The sequence below is a fragment of the Rhincodon typus genome, chromosome 5 (assembly GCF_021869965.1).
Source record: "Rhincodon typus isolate 14 chromosome 5, sRhiTyp1.1, whole genome shotgun sequence".
NCBI lineage: Eukaryota > Metazoa > Chordata > Chondrichthyes > Orectolobiformes > Rhincodontidae > Rhincodon > Rhincodon typus.
Window position 1 is genome coordinate 111064736 of NC_063336.1, and position 18437 is coordinate 111083172.

Here is an 18437-nt window from a genome sequence, read left to right on the forward strand (position 1 = left end):
TGAGATGATCAACATTTATCTCTCAATCAATATCACAAAAACATTAGCTGTTCATTATCACATTTCTGTTTGTAGATGTTTGCTGAGCACAAAATAACTGCTGCGTCTCTTACATTAGAACAGTAACTCCCCTTAAAAACTAAGGCTTAATTGGTTGCAAGGTGCTTTGAGATGTTCAGTGATCGTGAATAAGCGCTACATAAATGTGACTCTTTGCTTTTTAGTTGGTGTGGTGAACTCCAATATATCTCTAGTGTTGGCTTTCTCCTTTTCACATTAAATGTCTCACCTAAATCATTAATTATGCAAAAATTTGTTTTAAAAACAAACCCTCCAACCAGCCCTAACTTTATTTTCAAGTGGTTTGAACTTATCCCCCTTTACCTTAATTTCAAGATGTTCCCAGTTGTCTGATAAATGCTAGCAGCTGTGTAATTACCCATCACCAGTTTAAAATCAGAAAATTCGATACCTTGGCTCCTTTTTTCTTTGTTAAAAGTTCCTTATACTCATTGCACCCACCTCTGTTGAGGTTTATTGTGAGGATGGAGAGGGAAAGAAATAGTCAGTATTTTCCAATGGCTCAGACACCATACCTCACCCATCCTCCCCTTTCCGTGTCGGAATGAGCTTCGCGCATGCGTGCCGTGTACGCCCGCGCTTCCACGAACAGACCGGAAGTAAGGCGGTTGCTAGGGCCAAGCTTCCGGTGAGGATTCTGTGCCCGTGCGGCTGAAGCCCCTCCGAGCCTTCTGCTGCTGTTGGGGGGGTTTTGTTGTGAGGGGAGGGAGGCCCCGGGAAGGCTGTCGCTGGGTGAGTGTCACCGCGACCGCTCGGGGCCGTCGAAACGGAACAGGTTTCGCCCAACTCCCTCGCTTCAACTCCCGGTGCTACCTGCTTCCCTCCCCTCGCCATGTGGGCGAAGCATCCCAGAAACTGTGCTGTTTGGTCTACTTGCTCAACAACAAAATCCTTTGTCTGGTCATTTATTCTCATCGCTTGCTGTTCGCGGGACTTTGCTGTGCACAAATGACCAGCCCTGATTGATAGCAACACATTTCCATTGGCTTCGAGGCTTCCCGAAGTGTTTATAATGCTGCGTAAATACAAGAGAAGTATCTACACCCAGAGGGTGTTTGGTTTGTAGAATTTGCTGCCACAGAAAGTCGTTGAGGCCAAGTCGAAACAGATACAGTTCCTAGGGTGAAAGGGATCACAGGGGTATGGGGAGAAAGCGGGAACAGGGCACTGAGGTGGATGATCAGCCACGATCATACAGTCAGATAGCACGGGATCAGGCTCTTTGGTCCAACCAGTCCATGTCAAACATAATCCAAAACTAAACGAGTCCCACTCGCCTGCACCTGGCTGATATCCCTACAAACTTTTCCTATTCATATACTTATCTATCATCTCGAATGGTGCAGCAGGCACAAATGGCTGAATGGCCTATCTTGGCTCCTATTTTCTAAGTTGCTTCGGTCTTGACAGGCTGGCACCCTCATATGATTCATGAGCCTCCTATCTCTGTTTTTGAAATGGTACTTATGAAATCTATCTATACTTCAGACCTTCAGAACAGAGTTTGCCTTCGTCAATTGTGAACAAGTTGTTGAAAGTAATTGTCTCTTAAAATGGTGTGCAGTTATTGTTGAGATAGCTTTTGGGAAACTATAATAAAGTGGATGATGTGTTAAGACCGTACAATGTAGTAGCATAAGTAGGCCATTCAGTCCATTGAGTCTGCTTTGCCATTCAATAAAATCATTAACATTGCCGATGAGGAATGGATTCTGTTTCAACTGATGTCCCTCATAACTTTAAACTTGTTATGTTAATTATTAAAGCAATATTTAAAATTGTTTGATTTGTATAGTATTTATGTTACATTCAAAGATGTCAGCTCAGTTGGGTGAATGGCTGGTTTGTGATGTAGAGTTATGCCAAAAGCATGTGTTCAATTTCTGCACTAGCTGAGGTTACCATGAAAAGGACTCTTTTTCTCAACCTCTTTCCCCTTGCTTGAGGTATGGTGACCCTCAGGTTAAAACATCACCTGTTACTTCTCTCTTAGAGAGCAGCCTTATGTTCTGCTGGGGCTATGGTGACTTTGTAACATTTGTACAGCATTTTAAATATGAAGCACCTCAACGTGATTTATGAGATAGTTATCAAACAGAATTTGACACTGATCCTTTTAGAATTATTATTTCAGATGACTTAAAGCCTCTTTAAAGAGCTTAGTTTTAAGGAATGCCTTAATGCAGGATGGAGTTATAAAGTGGAATGTTTCGGTCCAAGCTGAAGGCAAGATCTTTAATTATGGAGGAAATAATATGAATTTGCATAAGGACAGAACTGGAGCATTGTTGGAGCACTGGAGAAGATTTCAGAGATAAGGGAAAAAGCCATGGAGGGAGTTCTTTTAATGATTTTAAAATCAAGGCATTATTGTATTTGGAGCTGCTGTAGGTCAGAGAGCACAGTGGTGATGGATGAACAAGATTGCATTAGAATACAGCAACAGAGTTTCAGTTGAGCTCATTTTAATGGAGAATGCAAGGTGAAAGGTTGGACACGATGCGTTGAAGTAGTAAATGCTAGTTTTGGTAGCACGTAAGTTGAAGCAGGGACAGAGTTGAATAATGTTTCTGAGGTGAAGGTAGGTGATTTTGGTAATGGAGAGGGTATGTAGTTGGTAGCTCTCTCTCAAGGTCAAACGTGACAAAACACATTGCTCAACTGTGCTCAGCCACAGTTGGAAGGGAAAGGGATGGAGTCAATCTCTAGGGAGTAGTGTTTGCATTCGGTATTGAAGGTGATGGCTTTTAGTTGGAAGAAATTTCTACTAATCTGCTACTGGATATTGGGCCAGTTGTTTTAAGTGTATAGTGTTGAAATCCTGTGTGAGAAGCAATGCAAGATGCACTATTGAATAGTAAGATTGGAAAGAACCATGAATGAAAGATTTTAGCTGTTGATGTTTCTTAAAGTTTAAAAATTTTTTTATTAGAATGAGGCAATAGGACATCAAAGTAATTATTAAAATCAATACTGTGGTTATGCTCTGGTTATTGCAGACTTTCGATTATGCCTTGAAATCTCATCAAAGTAAATTGGGAGATTAAAACAAATCTAATTTTTGTGTATTTGTGAGAAAAATGATAATGAAAGCTCTTTTATTGTCTTACAAAAATTACTTACTGATCTCCTTTGTGGACACCCTATCTGTTGGTGGCCTAGATCCAGTTGATATGCCCTCAAACCTGAGTATGGTCTGCAAACACTGCATTGCCATCTCAACATTTTAAAAAAAATCTAAGGGCTACCACTTGAAATACATTTCCAGCGGTATCATGTTTTGAAGAGGGTCCCAATCTGCTGTTTCAGGTGGACACAAAACATTTTACACTGTTACTAGTCAAAGGGCATAAATTTCTCCAGTACCATAGTTTAAGTCCTCTTGCAACCACACCATATTAACCAAATTCTGTGCAGCAGTGGATGTGTGTTTGATTGTAGTGACAACTTTAAAAGTAGGGAATGGGAAGCGCTTTGGCTATCCCACAGTTGTGATGATTTGGCATGGCGTAGGTATTCTGCCCTTATATCCTTGGCCTGTTGACTGCTGATGTTTCATTTTGAGTTATCTTGGTAATGGTTTGCCTTCACCTTACACTTTCAGGGGCAAAGTAAGGAGTCACGCCCCAAGTATACCTCAGCCAGAATGGGAATTGAACCCACTCTAGTCATTCAAGCCATCTGAGCTAGTCAATAATTTTCCATGCAAAAGCAAGAGATGTAACTCCTCACCATTTAACACCTCTCCTCACCGTCCAAGGTCCTAAATATTCCTTCCCGATGAGATAGTGATTTACATGTCTTTCAATCCAGTCTGCTATATTTATTGCTCAGAATGTGGTCTCCTTTACACAGTGAAGATGAAACACAGATCGGGTAACCATTTTTGCAGAACACCTGTAGTCAGTCTGAAAGTGTGACCCCATTCTTGCGGTGGGTCTGTTGTTTTAATACTTAACCTTGCTCTCATGTTGACGTCTATTTTCTGCATACTGCAGTGTGTCAGTGAGGCTCAAAATAAGCTTAAGGAACAGCATCTTATCTTTCAATTAGGCACTTTACAGCCTTCCAGACACTCAATATTGAATTCAACAATTTAGATCATAATCTGCTTCGTGTTGCTTCCTTTTTCCATTAAATCTTTAATAAATAACAAGAAATGTCTTCTTTTCCTCTAAATCTTCAAGAAACACCAAGAAATATTCATTCCTGATATACGTTTTGCAGTGGGAAAGCAGCTCCTTTCGTATTCATTAGTGTAATTTCTGCTGAGAGGTTCAATTATCTGTCATTCTTAGCTTGGACTACTAAAAAGAATAATCAGCTCAGGTGTCATTATGGATTAAATGCTGCAGCTTTCTTCTTTTGGACGGCTGTATTGAAGGAGTCTTAGGTAAGTGACGGAGTAGTGTAAGAGAGATTGCACTGACCATCTCAGTGAGACATTCTTTCAATGGTACTGCAAGTATTAACAGATTAAATTGTTTTGACTCGATCATATGTATACAGCATTAAGATCTACACAAGTAATATTTATTGGAGAAAATATGCTGATAGTTTAAGTATGATTCTAATTTTTTTTTAATTACCTCCAGAATTCTTCAGATGTTCAGCATGGAGCTTGGAAAAGCAAAATTACTGCGGACTGGAGTTAATGTATTACATCAAGCTGTTCATCCGCTTCATGGGATTGCCTGGACAGATGGAAAACAGGTTGCTCTTACCACCATTCACCTAGTCAATGGTGAGGTCAAGTTTGGCGACAGCAATGTCATTGGAAGTTTTGAACATGTCAGTGGCCTTCACTGGGGTCCTGTTTGTTGTACAGGGACTTTGGCACTGCTTGCTGTGCAGCATAAAAAACATATAACGGTATGGCAGTTACAAAACAGCACCTTGGAACACAACAAGCTTTTGGTTTCGCAAACATGTGAACTGGGAGAAATCTTTCCAATATTGCAACAAGGCTGTGTGTGGCATCCAAAATATGATGCCTTAGTGGTATTAACAAAGAGAGATGCCTCTGTATTGTTTGCAGTACAGATTGACAACCGTAGAGTTAAAGCAGATATCAAAGGTAGTGGTTTGATTCACTGTGCCTGTTGGACTACAGATGGAAATCGTTTAGTGATCGCTGTAGGCAGTGCCCTTCATTCATACATATGGAATAATAACCAAAAGACTCTTCACGCTTGTAATTTCTGCCCCATATTTGATGTTGGAGGATGCATCTGTGCAATAGAGGCATGTTTGGATTTTCAAGTGGTTGTGACAACTGAATTACCCCTTGATAAAATCTGTGGTCTGAATGCTGGTGCTGCCTTTGAGGTTGCTCCTATATCAGAAACTGGATCCTTGATGTCAAGACCCACAATGCTGGCAGTTGAAGAAAACCAATCAATGAATGTGAGAAGAAAATCAGTAGATTCCTCAAGGTCTTTGACAGAAGGTCCAATGTTTTCGCCATCTGGCCCTTTAGATCTGACTCATCTTCTGGCAACTCATCGCAAATCTGATCCTAGCCCCCTTATTCACCTGAAGCGCAAGGATTGCCTTACTGGAAGTGGTCATGATTCATCGCATCTGATTTTAGTAACTTTTGAGAGAAAAGTGACAACAACTAGAAAAGTAAGCATCCCTGGGATTCTGGTCCCTGATATTGTGTGTTTTGACCCTCGTCGATGTACAATTGCTGTATCATCAAATAATTGTAATATAATATTTGTGTATTCAGTAACCTCTTCAAGTATGCCCAACATTCAGCAAATACAGTTGCACAAAAATGAACGGCCAAAGGGTTTGTGTTTTCTGACTGAGAAACTACTATTACTCTTAGTTGGGAGGCAAAAAATAAATGATCTTGCTTTTCTCCCATCTTCAAATTCAGACCGTTATTTAATCAGACTTATGACTAAAAAGCTATTGTTGGATGATGGTTCTGTATCATCAGAGACACTTGGGCAGCCTGGCATTAACATCTCTGGAATGAAGAAGTATTTTGAAGATCTGTCCAAGGAAGAGCAATTTGCAGGAAAAGAACTATTATTGCCAGGAAATAGTGCAACTCGATTTCCAAACATTAGAAAGGGATTGATAGAGGAAGTAAAGAATGGCGGTAGTGAGCAAAGCTGGGAAGCAAGTATGCCAAAATCATCAGGACGAGTCTCACCTAGTGACCCTACAGTGATCTTAGGCTACAATGCCAATGAATCTGTAAATGGCTCCATAGATAATCATGGACGAGGCACACCAAATAGGACTTTGATTAGCCCAGTCTTGTTTAATGGAGACCAAATTACACAGTCACCTGCTGGTACTTCACTGAATATTGGTGACCATACAAATGACAAAATGGAACAATTGTCCAAAAAAATGGATAGATTATTTGAGAGCTTAACAGAGATAAAGCAGTGCCTTTCTCAAATATCAGATTATAACAAAAATGGAAAGAAGTCTTCAGTAACCTATTCATCTGATCCATCCATCCTTTACGTCATCTATCAGGTATTTATTTTGACAATGTTAACTGTACTTTCAAAATAAAGGTGGTCATCATATACTTTTAGTTTAGAAATCAGAATCGTTTTTTTTTGATGTATTCACTGCTATGTGAAGACTTCAAAATTTCAATCTGTATCCACTACCTGTAGAAGAAGCTAGACTTAATCCAAAAACTGTTGAAGCTGATGAAAATTGCTGTGTCATGTGATCTACTTTAAGTAGTGCTTATTTATAGCAGCTAAAACTGGATCTTTTAAAACATTTCATTGTTCTAATTATTATAGATATGAACTCATTATTTATGTTTAGCTCTGTACATGTAAATAAAGCTGGATAAGATTTAGTATTTAATTTTTATTCCATGAAAGATTTATCAGATTAGCTTAATTATTTTCATTCTAAACGTGAAATGCCTGAAAATATGTTTATTTTTAAACAATAAATAAACTAAACATTACTCCTTTCTTTGGCAGTAATGAGGACATAAAGGTGCTGATATTCAAATTATCAGGTGTTAACTGCTTTTAATTGGAGATGACCAACCAGCTCCCTTAACACATTTCTGTTCTTCAGCAAGGAAGGTCTGGAGAGAGATGTAGTGGTTTGTGTCGAGGTTTATCCTGAGCAGCTCTGTCACGCAGGACTCTGTGCTCTCTGGGGTGTTCTCTAGGTTATGCACCGAGACAAAAACCAACCGCACCTGAAGGGCCATCAACTAGGTGAAAAATACTCTTTGGTTTCCCAAAACCCGTTGGCCTTCCAATGTAAAATGTTGACCTTGACCGGGTGTTGCACATTCCAACGTCCAAGACTATGTGCTGAGGGGCGTACTAAACCTCAGGGCACCTGCCATTGTAGGCACAGTGGGGAAAGGCGGCTGTCTAGGGTCTTTCTGCCAATATGTAACCATGGTCCATTCAGTTGTCAGACTCTCTCGATGCCTTAAAATATACTTAAGTTATTTCCTGCATATGTAGAAAATGGCTTTGTTTTTTGCATCTGTAGAGAAGCTCTGAGAAGTGTCAAAGCTCCAATGTTTTGTTTATTTCTCTGCAAAGACTGTAACAATATGATTTAGAACATTTGTATGCACTTATGATTTCATGAATAAAGTATATTTTTGAAATAATAAAAGCTGTTCCTCATACATTCCATACCCCTGCCCCACCCTTCATGTCTCTTTGAATTGAAGTAATAGTAACTGAAATAAGAAATACTCCATGACCCACCTTTTTCAGTTATATTCTGTTGTTATCTTTCATAACCTTATTTGCTTTTTCATCTTTATCTCTACTCAAAAATGAGTGATAATTAATGTCTTTTGTCAACGAGGAGGGCCTATGAGTTCTGACTCTGTTGGTCTGTCTCCTCTCTCACCTCTTAATACACTATTGTTTATGGAATGCAAAACAAAAGCTACAAATGATGTGTCATCATCATTCACTGTCTCTTTTGAAAAAAATTGTACTTTATATGTATCTTGTCTTGGAAAAACTTTTAAAAATCATCTTGTTTTCAAAATTATATAAGAAAAGCTACTTTGTAGAAAGTATCAGAAATGAACAAGCTAGGCCATTTCAGCAAACTTTGGAAAGTGCTGATATAATCTGGGAAGTTAGGCACACAGTCTATTTTAAGTATATGCTTATTAAATTTCAACTCTCAGGGCCCAATTTTAACTGTTAAATGAATTAATTTTGAACAAGTTAAAATCTTGCTAAATGTGGTGTCACAGCTCAGGCTAAAAATATCAAGCCCAAACTCAAGCATTGAAAACTAATTTATTTATGTTTAATCTGTTTTCTTAGAAAGTTAGACTTCTGGTTTGAATTTGACATTTACATTACTGATGAAACATCAGATACAAGCCTGAGGAATTTATCATTATCTGGTTGTCCGATTGCATAATAACAGGGTTGGTTTTATGAAAGCAACTCCCATTCTAAACATAGATAAAACTTTTCAATGTGGAAAACGGCACAAACTTGTGATAATAGGAAGCTTTTTGTGTAGAAAATTAATACAAATATTTCAAAATACACTACGCAGTGTGAAATCATTTGTTGTACCACACTTTCTTGAAGAGAACTCCAAATGAGTGATGTCTCTATGTTAATCAATATTGTAGTCACAAGGCCATCCAAGTAATGAAAAATTGGACATAAACTTATTCACTAGGTCTTTGGCAGCATAAGCATAGCTGATTTTAAATGTGGTCTTTGATGCATATTGTTTTGATAATATGCATTGCTGTTGTAATTCAATTGAATCCTGGTGGCTATTGATGCACTTTGTATTTATAATATATTTAAAATTCTGTTAAGTCAGTATTCAATGTGCAAATTCACATCAGTAACAAATACCCTTAACACCTGGAATTTTCTGTTCTGCACGGTGTTGTCAGTATAACCATTGCTGAGGTTTAGATGTTCATTGTGAAGTGTTTTATGTTTAAGAATCAATTATGTTATTTATGTTCTAAATGCAGCTTAATTGATGGGCTTTTCAAAATGAACTAAGTATTGACTTGTCTCTATGATTTCCAGTATGATCAATCCTACTGTCATTTGAGACTGCTCACCAGATATTTTTGTCAGGCAATTTATGGAAACCACCAAAAGCCAGACAATCTACAGTTGGCTGCAGCAATTCAAGGAGGACAGTGGGAGAAACGTAGACAATCCATCTCTGTCATTAGCATATTGATGGTTGGTGTGGGAACACCCAAAATTAATTTGCAAATCGGACAAAAACTTTTCTTCCATTCAATTAGAATAGCTACGATTGAACCCATCTATAAAATCCACCATAATATTTTTACTTCTGAATCCTAAAGCTTTAGTAGTAAATTCCTGCTGTGACACTTAGTTTGTTTTGTGTTTGGTGTATTTATTTACTCATTAAAGTGATAGAAAATGGAATATCCTTCCAATTTGGGATCCAGTTTCTGTATTTCATACATTCCAATTAGATACTTTATAAAATGAGGAATAAAAACCCCTTTTCTACATAATCATAATATTTCTTAATTTCAGGCTAAAGAGCTTCTCCTGCTGTATGACATTTCCGTTTACCATACCAAATGTCTTTCTGGCCTAGCTGAGTGAAATTGCCCCTTTACTCAGATGCAACAGTTGCATTAATATATATCTGGATTCAACAGAAATGAGTGAATCTGGAAGGAGTTGCAAATCATTTTTCTTAGGAGCACTGTAGGCATTGGAGAAAAAAAACTTGTATCAATCTGGGCAGCATTCAGTCCCAGGAACCTATTGTCCAAGAACAACCCATTACAAGTTGTGAATGTGCACATTTTGATGAATATTATGAAACTAAGTTATGAAGTTATGTAATTGTATGAGAGAGTTCATTTAATTATTAACAGTTAAATTCATTTGCATTTTTGTTTGAAAGTTATATTTGAAATATTTACATTTTTTTAAAATTAACTTTTTGTTTTTGAAGAAAATGCTGCAAGAAAATACCATTGTGGATGAAAAACGAGCGTTTACCCTTTGTGAAGGCAGGCTTCGTCTGAGTACGGTGCAGGAAGTTTTTAACCTTTTTGCTGTTGAAATGTTTCATGGTAAGTAGTCGTGGTTTATAAATAGGAAATGTACGATGCCTTTTTTTTTGTAGTGACAACAGCAAAGTTTGGTATTAGAAGTATTCAGCAGATCCTAGGTACAAGATTTTCAGTCCTGAAATATCATTATATGCTGAAAAAATAATTGTAGTTAAAAAGGTGAATCTTTCATCCATACTTTGAGCTTTTCTTTTTCAGGGATTACTGTACTGTTATTACTGATACAACTTCAGTCACTTATTTCCCGAACTGGAGAAACCAAATTAACTTTGTTTTGTTAATATTGGAAAAGGAGCACCAAAAGTATGCTGCTAATGAATGGCATTTTTTTTTTTGATTCTTTAACTTATCACAGTAACTTGTTAATGTAGGTTGAAAACTCTTAGCATGAAGGTAAAGGAAAGTCACAGTGCAGTTATAAGTTTGAAGGCTAGGGCTTTCACAGAATGATGCATACTGAATCAACAACTTCCATTACGCTTATCTGCATGTGGATGGCAGAAATCCTTGTGAGCACAACCGCTGGCACAACTGTGCTTTATTACACATGAGCTGGAAATGGACTGTGACTTATAACTGGACTCCCAGGTTATTTGTCTCCAGACATGATTAATGAGGGAATTTTCAATCATTTCCATTCTGACCACAAATAGCAGACTCATTATGTGGAGTTGAGTGCGACAGAGTGCTTTTTTGGATCTTTTCTGGAGATGTCAAGTGACCTTCAGGGAGGGAAATGGGGAAAAATAAATTGTCAACCATTTCCAATGTTATGCCATAGAGTATTAAACTTTTGAAGATCAGGGATCTATATGGATCTGAAAGCTCCCAACTACATAATCCAAAACTCATTCAAATATCCTTAGCTAATTTTTGGATCATGTAATTTCAAGACTAGGATGCATATTTTTAAGGTGAGAGGAGAAAGATTTGAAAAAAGACATGAAGGGCAGTTTTTTTTATACAGAAAGTGGTTCATGTGTGGAATGAACTTCCAGAGGAAGTAGTAGATGCAAGTACAATTGCAACATTTAAAAGACATTTAGATAAGTACATGAATAGGAAAGGGTTGGAGGGATATGGGCCAGGTGCAGGCAGGTGGGATTAGTTTAGTTTGAGATGACAGTTGGCATGGACATGTAAGGGTATGTTTCTGTGCTGTATGACTCTGATCTTAATTTTCAGATGGACTGTTTTCAAATTTGTAGTCATTTTGTTCAATTTCTGGTATTTGAGTGTATTTCAATAATTATGCTGTTGAGTTTGAAATGTGCTCAGTTTGTTGTGTTGTATCCTTTTATCTTCCAATTTCATCCTCTTAAGAAATGCAAATTAAAATTGCACAAATCTTTTTCAATACACGGACTCCCGGAAGTGTTGGTCACAGATAATGGGCCATCATTTACCAGCAGGGAATTTGAGTATTTCTTAAAGTCATATGGCATCTGACTTATAAGGGCAGCTCCATACCACCCTTCATCCAATGGCCTGGCAGAAAAGCAGACCAAACTTTGTCTATGGGCTTAAAGAAACAGCCGACAGTTTCACTAGGTACCAAATTATCCCGGTTCCTATTTGATTAAAGGATGACCCCTCATACAATCACGGGGATAGCTCCAGCAGAGTTACCAATGGGAAGAACACTCCGCACCAGGTTAAATCTGATCTTTCCGGACCTGGGTGAAGGCTGAAATGGTATCAGGAATGCCAACGCTGGACACAAAACTCCACGAAGCAAAAGAGATAGTTTGGTGTGGGAACCGTGGAGAATGGCCCTGCATGGGTAAGGGGCATGGTCAATGCGAGTTCAGACCCAGTGACATATAATATTTGGTTAGCTGTGACAGTCCTGAACAAGCACGTGGACCATATGAAAGCTGCAATCTCGCAAACAGGGCAGGAGCAAAACATGTCCTGTTCCTCGATGCTCCTTGATGCTTTTGCTGCCTGAAGAAGAAAGAGAGTGAATTTCTTTGGAGACACTTGGGCACACGAGGTGAGTGTGTGTTACATGGCACTCATATTCGAGGCAGAGTTGGAGAAACCTGATGCCGTGCTAAACCGTCCCAGGATGAGCTACAAGATAAAGAACCGGCCTATGTCCTTGAACTCAGAGAGGGAGGATGTAGTGATCGTAACAAGGTCAGCCAGGTGGAAGTCATAGAATGAGTTCCCTGATTTGTGCTGTCAATTTGGTCCAATCAGGGAGTCTTGGCTGACAGATAAAAACAAGAGATTTGATTTGATCCCTACTCTCCCCTTTACTTTTGTTTTCATGTAAGCTTTGCTTTTACTGATTCACTGACTATCTGGATGATTTTCTTCCTGGTGGTGGAAATATTTAATAAAATTATGTCCCTTGCACTTACATGCGCACAACGTGGGTGCTCTGGGTAAAATAAGGGCTACAGCTGTATGGCAGTAGTGCAGGGGTTTTTGAAAAAAGAACCATAAAATATATATAACCAGGAGACTAGAATCTCCTCAGTTGAGCACTGACTCTGAACTGGCTGGCCACAAGGAAAAAAAATAAAAGCAGGAGTGCCAGGATGTCTGACATACATCCTGACACTCTGAGAGCTGGCTTTGAGGGAGCTGGATCAGTGTCAAGGACTTTCCATGTGTAAATAAAAGGTGACATGATGATGGGATACCAGCCTCTGTGGAGTTATTTCACCAGCGCCAATCCCTGTGGAACATCGCTATTAGCTGATTTCCATTCTGAAAAGCACCCTTCCATCACTACTCTCTGTCTTCTATGATCAAGTCAGTTCTGTATCCATCGAGCCAGCACACCACAAATCCTGAGACACTACCTTTTGTACCAGCCAGCCTTGAGGTACCTTATCAAATACCTTACGAAAGTCCATGTGGACAACATCCACTGCCACTCCCTCATCAATCATTCTTGTTACCACCTCTCAAAATTCAGTCAAATTGGTGAGACATGACCTTCCCCACACAAACCCATGATCCTCTCTTTAGTGAATACCAATGTTCAGTATACATTAAGGATCTCATCTACTTCCTCTCACTCCACACATAATCTCCCTCCTTTATCCTTGAGTGGGACTCTTTCACTAGCTACCCTCTTACTCCTAATATATGTATAAAATGCCTTGAGATTCTCTTTAATGCTGCTGGCCAAGGACACTTCATGCCCCCTTTTAGTCCTCCTAATTCGCTGTTTGAGCTTCTTCCTTAATGGTAAGGTCCTGGAGAGTATTGCCAAATAAAGTGACCTTGGGGTGTAGATTCCTATTTCCTTGAAAGTGAAGTCACAGGTAGACAGGGTACTGAAGAAGGCATTTGGTATGCTTGCTTTATTGGTCAGTGCTATGAGTATCAGAGTTGGAAGGTCATGTTGCGGCTGTACAGGACATTGGTTAGGCCACTTTTGGAATACTGCATTCATTTCTGGTCTCCCTGCTAAAGGAAAGATGTTGTGAATCCTGAAAGGGTTCAGAAAAGATTTACAAAGACGTTGCCAAGGTTGGAGGTTTTGAACTGTAGGGAGAGGCTATTTTCCCTGGAACATCACAGACTGAGGGGTGATTTTATAGAATTTTATAAAATCATGAGGGGCATGGATAAGGTGAATAGTCAAGATCTTTTCCCCAGGCTAGGGAGGTTCAAAATTAGAGGGCATAGGTTTAAGATGAGTGGGAAAAGATTTAAAAGAGACCTGAGGGGTAACTGTCTCACACAGAGGGTGGTGCATTTATGGAATGAGATGCCAGAGGGAGTGGTGGAGGCTAGTACAGTTACAATATTTAAAAGGCATCTTGATGGGTACATAAATAGGAGGGGTTTAGAGCGATATGGGCCAAATGCTGGCAAATGGGAGTAAATTAATTTAGGATAACTGTTTGGCATGGACAAGTTGGACCAAAAGGTCTGTTTCTATGCTGTATATCACCAATTCTGAAAATCTTATTTGATTTTTAATTAGGAGCAGTTTTTCCTTGTGTAGCTATTCTACAGGATGGGTAATCTTCATTATTTAAATTTGAACACTCTGAACAGTGTATTCCTTTTGTGTCATAACATAGTTAAAAATAAGTTAAATTTGTAATGGTTCAGTATGCTGTTTAAAATTATATTGTTTGCAGAGCCAGACAAAACACAAATCATTACAACTACATGAAATTGTATATTCTAGTTCAGGCAACGTATGCATATTATGAACAGAAATAGATTCTTGAGATTGTCTTTGGAGATTACTGAGCTAAGCCATACAACTGAAATCCGATTATGCCTTAATGTGTGACAATCATATTCATTCCTGTGACCTCAACAAAAAGGACAGTTGGTTGATCTAATTTATTTGACAGTTAGTATTTTTTCTTAGTATTTGAAATAAAGGTATTCTAAAATAGTGTACAGAAATTTATAAAGCTCCAGGTGAGAAGAATCTGCACATCAATGACCGTATGAAATAGATCTTTTGAGAATACTGACAGTTGTCCAGATGCATTTTTAGACAGTACTCCCTACTTGATTTTTGTGATTGTCAGCTATTACAAGTAACAAATGCAAATAGTACTGTAGTATCAAGTAATCAGACATTCATTTGTGATATACTATCTTCTCTTATTTGGAGCCTACCTTTCATGTCAATACCATTTTCTCAGTCTTTTGTTTCTACTTATTTTCTTAAACTTGAGACCACTCTTCTCTGTATTTTGTTCCTTACAGGACTGTTACTGTTATCAATGTAGTGTAGGGCTTCCTGAATGCAGCGCTGGGAACCCAGGTGAGATTGTGAGCTGAAAGTTTGGGGTCCTGAGCTCCAAGGCACCATGGAGTTCAGCCCCTTCTATGACCACACCTTCCCCCAAACTGCTGTGACATATTTTCTCTCCCCACCTCCAGGTGCCATAGTGTCCTCTTCCCCCATTTCCCCTCCCATGCTCCCCCTCTCACTGTTCTTGCTAAAAGTTGCAGTGATTTTCAAGCCTTGACCTGAGGTGGGAAATGCAGTGGGAGAAACTTTGGAAAGCACTGTGTATGGTTTCTGTTTTTTCTTTGGTCTAATTTCCTTCAACTCCAATATCTCACATCATAATCTAATTAGAGGTTAGAGATTTGTTCACATATAGATCTCTAATTTCCTCTATTCCATGATCCTGGCATTTTGAGTAGGCAGATGGATGTGGGTGATGACAAGAACAGGCGAAGAATCAGGTAAGACCGGGATGTGGATCTTGAGGTCCTTGTTAACATTTTTGGCAGCAGGAGATGAGGACCATCAGAAGCAGGAGGCTGCAACTCGTGACCATTGTGGGGAAAACATCGCGTTTGGGAGGGCAAGGGAGAATCCCATGCTCTCTGGGCTGGGGGTGTGCTGATGTGCATTCAGAGAGGCAATAGCATTTGAGGGGAGGAGCAAGTACAATGGTGATCAAGGTAAGGGGAGGGCACAGGGTGTATTGAGGAATTTGAGGCCACATTGAGTGCCACGTTGACATATCCAGTTTCAAAAACTGAAAAAAGGGATGTTCCACATGTTCTGAAAAAAGGCAGGATAGCTAGGATCCATGCAGGTACCAACTCAACACTCCTAATAGCAGGAAATCAATGAAACTAAATAAATTGTTCAATATGAGAACAGCCAGGTGGAGATCTGGACCTCTGTTTGAGGAGATTCTGAGACCCCTCAGATTACCTGAGGGGCGATGAAGGTGTATAAGATTGGATAGCCACGGTGAAGAAAATGCAATTAGGACCAGGAAATTGTAAACTGTGAGTGATGGTGGGCATCAGAAGAATCACAGATGTAAATGATAAAGACTCATTTTGAGAAAAAGGATTTGTAGAAATAAACAATCACACAAAATTCTTTGAGTAACATGTCAAAATATTACTGCAAGTATTGTATTATTACTTCCATCTTGAAGTGTATTGAATTGTTCCAATTTGCTGTACTTTGACTTAATTCAAGTGTGGTTACTGAACTGAATTACAGGTAATATACGTTTGTTATTTCTAATGTACAGAGCTACATAATCTTGAATAATATTGATTACTAACCACTGGCATATTTCTGTTATTTTATATTTCCTTTCGTAAAAAAGAGTGAGTTTAAATTTTTGACTAAAACAGACAACGTTCTGTTAATAGAAAAGAATTGTGTAGTATTAGCAGTTGTAATGAAATATTGGATACAGGAGAACTTCTTTCAGATTTAAAGTTGACAAAACTAAGAGAATTAAATAAATATTTATTGGAGCTTTTCATACCAATCATTTCCATTGGCCTAGTTTTGCTCTTAATTCATATCTTCATGTGTATGTTCAATTGTAGCATGTTAATCTTTTAATTTTCTTCCTAAGTACTTTTGACATCAGTACTAAAAATAAGTTTTGCTCCTTTATCAGTGCCCTTCATGCACCAAATCAATTTTAATCTGGTTGAATCCATTATGTTCCCCCAAAGCTTTTATTCTTTGTAGGCTATACATAATGTACCACTTTTCTTCACTTTAATTTCCCTGTTTGTATAATTTCATGGCTTTGTCACACAGGAATGTGACCTCTAGGTGGTGCAAGGAGCGTCTAGGTGCAGAAATTCCAGTTGCCAGTGCTATGTTACTGACAAGTGATGGATGCAGCTACTACTAGCCTAGAGGATAGTCTGTTTTGCCAACATTCAGGCGTTCAGTGAAGTCGTGATGGGGGGGTTGGGAATGTCCCTGGTGCCGTTTGTATGCTGTCCCTGTCCTCGCCACTCCCAGTTTCTCAGTCTTGGGTTTTCCCAGACATGTGGAAATTCAGATGGGTCAGTTAGTCCATTAGGTTATACTTCTTTCTCTGGATGTTTCTGTCTTATACATTGAAGAAAATTGTAAAGATTTTCCACTTTCCTGTATTATTACGTATTAAATTATTTAGTTTGTTCCTCGTTATATTTTAGTATATTTTCTTGTCATCAAATATTTTTGCCGACGCGTTGGTAGTTCCACTTGTCAGATCTGAAATTTTATAAAATTATAGTCCCTTATCCCAAGAGGTTCAATCACTTCTAACTTTGAAGCTATTAAAATGGATGTAATTAGTCTGAATTTGAGTTTCCTGAGATATAGTCCATTATTTATCAGCTTGTTATGGGTGAATGCAACATGTCTGAATCAAGTTCTCTGTCTGCCCTTTTGACAAAAAGAGCATCAATCCATTTTTTTATTTCCTTTGGGCGTTCCCAGTTAATCTTGTTATTGCAGCATTGTGGACATACAAAATCATATAGTTTCATTGTAGAAAATAGTATGATCTCTTGCATCATAAACAATTTGCTAGTGTAATCCTTTTATATTGGATTCAGTTAAACATGAACATTTTATTTTCCTCTCCGATTCACATATTCCTTCACAAGCTTAATATCTTGAGGAGATAAAGGTATATTGCCTGACCTGTATAAATTATATCTTCATGTACAAGCTTTCCGCTTGTAAAAGAAACAAGCATGAGGGATGATGGATTTAAAGTGATATGAGAAGAAACTGACTCACAAAGCGAGTTGTTAGAATATGGAATGGACTGCCTGGAAATATAGTGGAGGCAGGTTCATTCGAGGCATTTAAGAGGGCATTAGATTTGTTTTTGGATAGTAATGGTGTGCAGGGATATGGGAAAAAGATACAAGGTTGTTAATGGATAATAAAACCAGATTAGACAATAGAGATGGTTCAGGCACAGTAGGTTCTTTCTACACCAGAGCCGCCTCCTACACCATAATGATTCTGTAAAATAATTCTGAGATTCTAAATTCCACTGCTGTCTTTTGGAATGTACCATGTTTGCAGAACTCCTAAAATACCATTTTTACTTCTGCGGTTGTTTCTGGTTCAGATATTTTTATTCCTAATGCTTCCAGCATTTAACTAAAAGTTGTACTTTTGTGTATGATTTTATTTTTACCTTTTTCAAAAGATTGCAAACTTTATTTCTCGGTTCATCTTTTCTGTTCAGTCTCAATTTCTCCATTTTCCTACCACTGTACCCGATTTCTCATTGACCTAAATTTTTAATTCCTATCTGGTCACGGGGGAGGTGCCAGAGGACTGGAGAACAGCTAATGTGGTTCCAATGTTTAAGACGGGTTGTAGAGATAAGATAGAGAACATCAGACCAGTGAGTCTGTCGTCAGTAAAAAGGAAACTATTGGAGAAAGGTCTGAAGGAGAGTATCTATTTCCACTTGGAAAGGTTAAGCTTGATGAGGGATAGTCAAGGTGTAGAGCTGGATGAACACAGCAGGCCAAGCAGCATCAG

At 38.5% G+C, this 18437-nt stretch overlaps 2 protein-coding genes across 4 annotated transcripts in view; one reads left to right on the forward strand and one right to left on the reverse strand.

The window, feature by feature from the left end:
• The window catches only part of fkbp1b (FKBP prolyl isomerase 1B), a 249948-nt gene extending 249370 nt beyond the window's left edge, over nt 1–578 (reverse strand). Inside the window, exon 1 of the mRNA XM_020518895.2 lies at nt 523–578. The gene's annotated coding sequence lies outside the window, so the exon portion shown is untranslated. The remainder of the gene's footprint in view (nt 1–522) is intronic.
• A 28-nt stretch (nt 579–606) lies between these two features.
• The window catches only part of LOC109918954 (WD repeat and coiled coil containing), a 24288-nt gene continuing 6457 nt past the window's right edge, over nt 607–18437 (forward strand). Inside the window, exons 1-4 of one of the 3 annotated variants that reach the window (XM_020518921.2) lie at nt 607–813; nt 4269–4474; nt 4677–6585; nt 10048–10168. In XM_020518921.2, coding sequence (XP_020374510.1) covers nt 4687–6585; nt 10048–10168 — 2020 coding nt within the window. In that variant the 5' untranslated portion in view covers nt 607–813; nt 4269–4474; nt 4677–4686. The remainder of the gene's footprint in view (nt 814–4268; nt 4475–4676; nt 6586–10047; nt 10169–18437) is intronic. The other 2 variants (XM_020518913.2, XM_048596933.1) reach the window with 2 other exon arrangements.